This window comes from Octodon degus, unplaced genomic scaffold, assembly GCF_000260255.1.
Source record: "Octodon degus isolate 3935 unplaced genomic scaffold, OctDeg1.0 scaffold00065, whole genome shotgun sequence".
Lineage (NCBI taxonomy): Eukaryota > Metazoa > Chordata > Mammalia > Rodentia > Octodontidae > Octodon > Octodon degus.
The window spans coordinates 9524793-9531875 of NW_004524641.1; the positions used below are offsets into that span (position 1 = coordinate 9524793).

Here is a 7083-nt window from a genome sequence, read left to right on the forward strand (position 1 = left end):
TTTTTTTTTTTTGGTGGAACTGGGGATTGAACTCAGGCCCTTGCGCTTGCCAGGGAAACGCTTATTCCACTGAGCCATCTCCCCGGCCCCATAATGATTTCTAAATTTCTTTGTAAAAATATGTAACTATTATCTGTTAACAATCTATAGGTATTTAAATATTAGAATACCTATGGTTGCTAGAAAATAACAGTTCCATTTTATGTGATAAAGTGTTTGATATTTAGATAATAATAATTAACAATAGTAAGATAATATTAAGCTTACTGCCTCCATTACAATGTAATGTCATTAATCTTCTCTTCTGGATGTTCAACAACTGAGATTTGGAGATCAAAAATTGAAGAGATTGACAGGCTAAGAGGATAGCCAATATTTTGGCCTTAGCCCTCCAAGGTCAGTGTAGACCGAGGACATAAGAGAATCTCTGCTGTGACATGTTATAACTTGGTTGAGTCCCTGATCTGATCAAAGAGATTGTGGAACCACAGAGGAAAGTGATTTTACAATCTATAGTGTACCTAAGGAGAGTTGCTAGGAGAGAAAATATCTCCCAAGCTTTCACAGAAAGTAACATGGTCAAGTAATGGCTGAGACTCATCCAGTTGGCTGACACTGACAGAAGTAGTAAGAGGTAGTATATATTGGTTCCAAGGTAATTCCTGAGGAGACTTTACTGATAGAGACTAAAAATTAATTAATGCAGGTCTTACTAACTTGGTCTTAAACACCCAGCAGAAAAGTATAACCATAAGAAAGAAAATTATCTACAAAAGTTCTCCAAACACAGCTCCTCCAACTTCAACTGAACACCCATCACTTGCAACTATAAAACAAAAGGGAGAGATGTAGGGAGCTGCTGAGGCCTTTAATTGATCACACATAGGGAGCAAGGCAAGGCAAGGCCAGTCAGAGAAGAATACCTGAGGCAATCAAGTCCAGAGAAACACCTTGCCTGAGACATGCCCAGCCATTAGCTGCTTGACAACTGTGTCATGTAATACTAACTTTGTCAAATGTATAAATAAATGCCCTTACAGTGGTTAAGTAGTGTCTTTCCTCTCATCTGACCTCAAGTTTTTATCTTTCATCTTTACTTCTCCATCCAGGTTTAGGGGAGAGGTTGATGATCTAAGTGCTTGCCTGGCAAGTGCAAGGACCCAGGTTTGATCCCTGATACCACATACCATGCTGGCTCCAAACCCCAGGTGTGCCACACTGGCCACCACTACAAGTCCGAGCTGTGTAGTGAAACTTTGTACCAAGTCAATAAATAAAGATTTATTTCCCCATCCTCTTATTTTTTGGGGGGAACCCCAAGAGCTGCACAGGACGTGGCAGCTAGTGTTTATAGTTTTTAAGTTTTGCTTTCCAGTTGAATGTCTATACTCCTGCTTTACTTCAAGTTTCTGAGATTCTATAAGGATAGATATATAGCTGCATTCTCTTAATTCAAATAGAGAGATTTGTTCTAATAGTGTCTGTGGACAGGATATCATGTCTGCATCTTGTACAATGAATAACCAACTATTAAGATAACAATAAGCAACGTATTAATTATTGAAACTGCTAGTAATCAGTTTTGAAACTGTCTCATTGCTATTTTTCAATAAAATTATTTTAAAAAATCAGATTCTATACTATTTGTCTTCATCTACATAAATCTTTCTTCCTTTTTCCTCCTGCTTCTTTTCTCAGCCACTTAAATCCCCTTCTCGGGGGCCTGGCTCTAGCTCAGTTCTTTAAGTGGCTGCTTCCACAAAGCTCTCAGCCTCAGCTTGTTCTAGTTCTATCCCCACAACCCTCCAGCCAGCCAAAAGTGCCCTGAAGGCATTCGAGGAGCAAAAAAAAAAAAATCCCCTTCGCCCCAGAGAAGTTCACAAGCATTTTTAGTAACACACATTTCATCTCACTGTAATTATTTCTGTGTGCTCTTCTCAAGGACAGAAGAGGTCTCTCTTATTTATCTTCATATTTTCAGCAACAAGCATGGTGCCCAGGATGTACAGCACATTCCTTAAAGCCATAAAAATTCCTGAAGAGTTTTATGCCCAAACTTCTCTCCTGCCTGTGCTTCACTAGAATACTGCCTTATCATTCTAGAATTTCTTTCACCCCTGACTTGGCAGCACAAGTAAGAGCGATGATTAGCCAGGTAAGCATCTGCACGTGAGCAAGGATCATTTCACTAATTTTTAATCTTTATTTTTTATTTGTTATTTTTTTGCAGAGCTGGGGATTGAACTCAGGCCCTTGCACTTGTCAGGCAAGTGCTTATTCAACTGAGCTATCTCCCCAGCCCCCTAATCTTTAATTCATGTAGACTAACTTGTTTAATCAGCTTAATGTTATCTAGTTATTTCAGTACTTTTACATTTCATAAATTAGAATGTATCAAAAAAACTCACTTCAGCCATTAACTCTAATGGGGCACGAGTGTCTTTTTTAGGGTTACCATCTTCATCATTGGTGTCACCTTCATCCCCATGCGCTGATTCTGACAGCTTATCAGTATCTTGAAGGCAACAGGCATTAATCTCCTGCTTTTCAATGACTGCATTTTTTCCACCTTCACCTAAAACACAACATACATAATTAAACAATGAAAAGCTCAGAAGTTAAATTTGGCGGATCCTATTAGTATCCATGAATCTAACAGATCAATTTTAAAAATCATCATAATCATCATCATTCCTCTGAGCACTGCATATATGAACTCCCTCAATTCTCTCAGTATCTTCAGTGAAACTGTACTATGTGTACAATTCTAGTTACTGATGATAAAGTTAGAATACAGAGAGGTATATACTCAACTTCAGGCAGCTAGTTAAGTAGTACATTCTAGGAGTCAGTGCAGCTTCAGAGTTCATATTCTTATGTCCTCTATTTAAAAAGACACATTAAAATAAATATGCAACTATAAAGTACCTTTTAAAATGTTTGGTACAGGGGCTGGGGAAATGGCTCAGTGGAATAAGCACTTCCCTGGCAAGCGCAAGGGCCTGAGTTCAATCCCCGGTTCTGCCAAAAAAAAAAAAAAAAAAAAAAAAAAAAAAAAAAGTGGTGCCAGGTACCACAACAGTAAAATGTTTACTGCATGTCTCCTAAAATCATCTCCTTGGGAAATACTTAAAAGTGAGACTACTGACTCTTGTTTTTATGAAGTCTTTTATAATTTTAGACTGCACTTGTGATATAGTCCTCTTTTTCGCAAGAGTGTGTGCCTATGAAGTTGGTGTAGATGCCCTTTCTTGGTGTGAGCATGGCTGTGAGCTATGCTAAATAATGTAAAGGTACTAACGTTAGAAGAAAATCCAGGAGAGCTCCAGAAAGACAAAGTTAGGAAAACATAGACAAAAAACTAAGACTTCTGATCCTAAGGTGTAAGTGCTACTCTGAAAAGGGACATAAAACCCTTCCAAGGGTTTGAATAACTCATGACACCCGAGTTATTCAAATCACCCACCAACCTCCTTCTGTCTCATTTATAGTCTCCATTGCTCAGAGCACTTCCAGTGTGTGCCTGACTCACAGTGATGTCATCAGGGAGGTCATAATAAGGAATTAAAAAAGGCATCTGTGATGTCACAGGAACTGTCCCATTCAAGTCACAAATACTTGGCATCACAGAGAAGTTTCCTGATTTCTAAATCGAAAGAAGTTCTTTCCCCCTGAACCACTTAATTGTAACATCTGTGGCAAACTGTAATTATTGTTCCTGATTATATATTTGTTGTTAAAATTTATTTTAGACTGCCTCATAAAAATGGCACATATTTATGGGCACCATGTGATGTTGATACATGTATACACTGTAGAATGTTTAAATAAATTTCAACATTTATCATTTATGTTTAAAACATTTGAACTCCTCCTAGCTTTTTGAAACATTACTATATTGTGCTTGCTTTCATAGCATATGTACTGAAATATTAGTTATGCGGCCATTATCCATAATCTCTACACTCCCATAACAGAACTTGCTACTCTACTATCTATAACATAGTGCTCATCGATCAATCTTGGCCCAGCCCTTCTTTCCTCTCCCCTTGGCCTCTGGTATCCATTATTCTACCTTTTATTGTATTCTATCACTTCTATGGGATCAACATTTTTATATTCCACTTGAAAGATTCTGCTTTATCTTCTTCTTATGTATCTTTCTGTGCTCATCTCATTTCACTTAATATAAAGATCTCCAGTTTTGTCTAGGTTGTTGCAAATGATAAGATTTTATTCATTTGTTATGGCCAAAGTACCCACTTTCTTGATCTGTTCATCAGTAGCTGGGAAGTTATGTTGTTTCTTTTTAATAGTTGCCTGACTGTATCCCACCAGCATATGAGCTTCTTAAGGGATAAAGGCTTTGCCTGTTTTGCTAACTATAGAATCTACAGCTTCTGAATTAGTGCTTGGAGCTCTGGCTTCCAACCATTGTTTAGTGAACAGAACATGTGAATGCTTTCAAAGGTATTTTTAATCCATTCTAGGACTGAAGACCCTGTAATTATCATCTTACATAATTTACATCCATAGAGCCCATATCTGGCTACATATCAGAATCACTCAGCACCTGAGTTGGAAATTCTTTGATTCCCATGGCCTCTCTAGACTCATGGTGTTCTCAATTCCCAGAGATTGTGAAAAGGGGGTTTAATCAGAAGCTGCAATTAATTTGGGAAGACAAATGCTATTTACCTAGACATTTGTTCAACTAAGATGACTATAGATCAGACTGTAGAATTAAGATACCTTTCTTTCCGGTATTCCTTGGAATTACACTCCTTCCAGTATTGTGTAAAGAGACTTTATTTTCAATCTTCTTTGAAAAGACTTCCTTCCTAAATGTTAAAGTAAATAGTGGGAAAAAAAAGTTTCCTAGGTTATAATTTGGTTACTGGTTTATATTATTTACTATAATAGACCACTAGTAAAACTAGCCAAAATATAGTATATTTAGTATAGTTCATTATAAAAAGTTGTTGATGATTAAAAGTCTATTTCTACATGGCATTTGTCATTCTGTAAAAATTTCTAGAATCTTTTCAGAGTTTCTTAACATAGAGCATAGAGAAACCAGTTATCTAATTGCCTTTGGTATGTCATTGTGGCATGATGACACTAACATTCTTTTAAAAATTAGTTTTGAAGATGCAGGGGCCAGGAGTTCGATCTCCGGGCCTGCTGTGCCAGCCTCACCCCTGGCACATCCTGGGAGGGCAATTGAGATTGGGCATGGTGGCACATGCCTGTAATCTCAGCACTTGGGAGGCTGAAAACAGAAGGATTACTCTGAGTCTGATCTACGCAGTGAGACCCTGTACACATTGTCCTAAATACAAAAAAACCCATAAATATTAGTTTTGAGGTTTCATTTTTTTAAAGTTAGTAAACAGATTCCTGCCATTGCTAAATTTTATAGTTACAGAAAGTTCAACATTGATATTAACCCTCGCTCATAATAGAAAATAACCTTTCCATTAGACAGCTGAACTAAATAAAAGCAGATTAATTTTCTCTTAGTTTTTATGCCTACAGTCAACTAACACAGAGAAGAGAGATTCTTGTGTAGTGCAATCTGTTCTTAGAGGCAGGTTCCTTATTTGTGAAAACATAGCTCCAAGCTTCTTTTTTGAGGTCTTAAGAATCTTTTAATATGTTTTCTTTGCAAAGTTTTATAAAAATTTAATCTCTCATTTGCATGCAAAAATATAAAAAGATATAAAGTATTATTTTTTTCTCCAAAATTATGGTTGTTTTGTTTTTTCACTATTGATACAGGAGTCAAGAACATAGGTAGTTAAGTTACTGGTCTTGTGTTCTGATGCAGCAAATAAGTCAACCCCCTCATCATGTACCTACGGGAGGAAATGGAACTTTTATTTCCTTGGTATTCTCAACTAAATCAAGAGCCTGAGTTCGCATTGCCTCTGTTCCTTTGATATTTTTACTTGTGTGAAAAAGCATCCAACAAGAAACTTGGCCCCCGGCCTCACTGGCATGTGACATGCTCCTTGGGAGCTGCCCACACCCTGCACCCTGGGTGGCCAGAAGCCAGAGGATGAGCCTAGAGCGGACTCTGGCATGAGTCTCAGTGACAGGAGCCGTGGCCCTGGAGGAAGAGGATGAAAAAGAAAAAGCGATCCTTTCTGCAGCTGATGGTACAATTTCCTTTGGATGCTAAGGTCTCTGGAAGAACCTCGACTGTCCTGCTGCTCCTAATCTTCAGTCCTCTTCTGATCCCTTTAGAACTAGGATTGCCAGTGACCTGGACACACTGGAGCATATGAACCCAAGAGGACGTGTATCTGTCTGATACCACTCCCGAGTAGGGCTCTGTTCTGTTGTCAAACATTGACAACATAAGGACTGACTTTCTAATTAAAACCACTGCTAAATGGGGCAAGGCTGTGCTGTTAATAGGTGACCAAAAGCAGCCAGAACAGTCTTACTCAAAGAATTCATGTCAAAGTATGATCCTGCAAGTCACATGATCAAAAGTCTGAACTTTCCTTCTGCAAACACCCCTCTGATATTTCAGGCACTGGTTTTATGGTACTGCTCATTAAAGCTAAGTTTGTGATGCACCGTGGAAGGCTCATAGCACAACTTTAAAACACACAAAACACTCTACATGCAAGAAGTTAACAGATCACTATGGGGGCCAGGGAGACAGCTCAATAGAATAAGCACTTGCCTGGTAAGCATAAGGTCCTGAGTTCAATCCCCAGTACCGAAGGAAAAAAAAAAAAAAGAACTCACTACAATATTTGCTTTCTGCTATAGTGATACTCCTCACATGCCACAGATGTCACCATACAAGTGATTATTAGAACACATAAGCTCTAATATCCAATCTAAATAAAAAGAATTTTGATATTTTCCCCCATGAATTACAATGTTTCACTGAATCTAAGATATCATATGTTATAGAATTTATCACTCTTTTATGCTCACCAAGAAAGATAAATACTGACAAATATGTGTAAGATGACATCAATTTTAATAGGTGTCAAAATGTGAAAAAAAATGTGTACCTAAAGATATATGAATTATGGTACTTAAGTAAGGCAGTTTACCTAA

General features: G+C 37.7%; 1 protein-coding gene across 7 annotated transcripts in view; it reads right to left on the bottom strand.

Annotated features, from left to right (window-relative positions):
• Erich2 (glutamate rich 2) overlaps window positions 1–7083 on the bottom strand; it is a 58698-nt gene that overhangs the window by 20060 nt on the left and 31555 nt on the right. For 6 of the 7 annotated variants that reach the window (XM_023719192.1, XM_023719194.1, XM_023719191.1 and 3 more), the window contains 2 exons: window positions 4753–4841; window positions 2409–2575 (listed from right to left, as the gene is read on the bottom strand). In XM_023719192.1, the coding sequence (XP_023574960.1) occupies window positions 2409–2575; window positions 4753–4841 (256 nt within the window). Of the gene's footprint in view, window positions 1–2408; window positions 2576–3470; window positions 3513–4752; window positions 4842–7083 lie in introns of those variants that run through there. The other variant, XM_023719195.1, reaches the window with a different exon arrangement.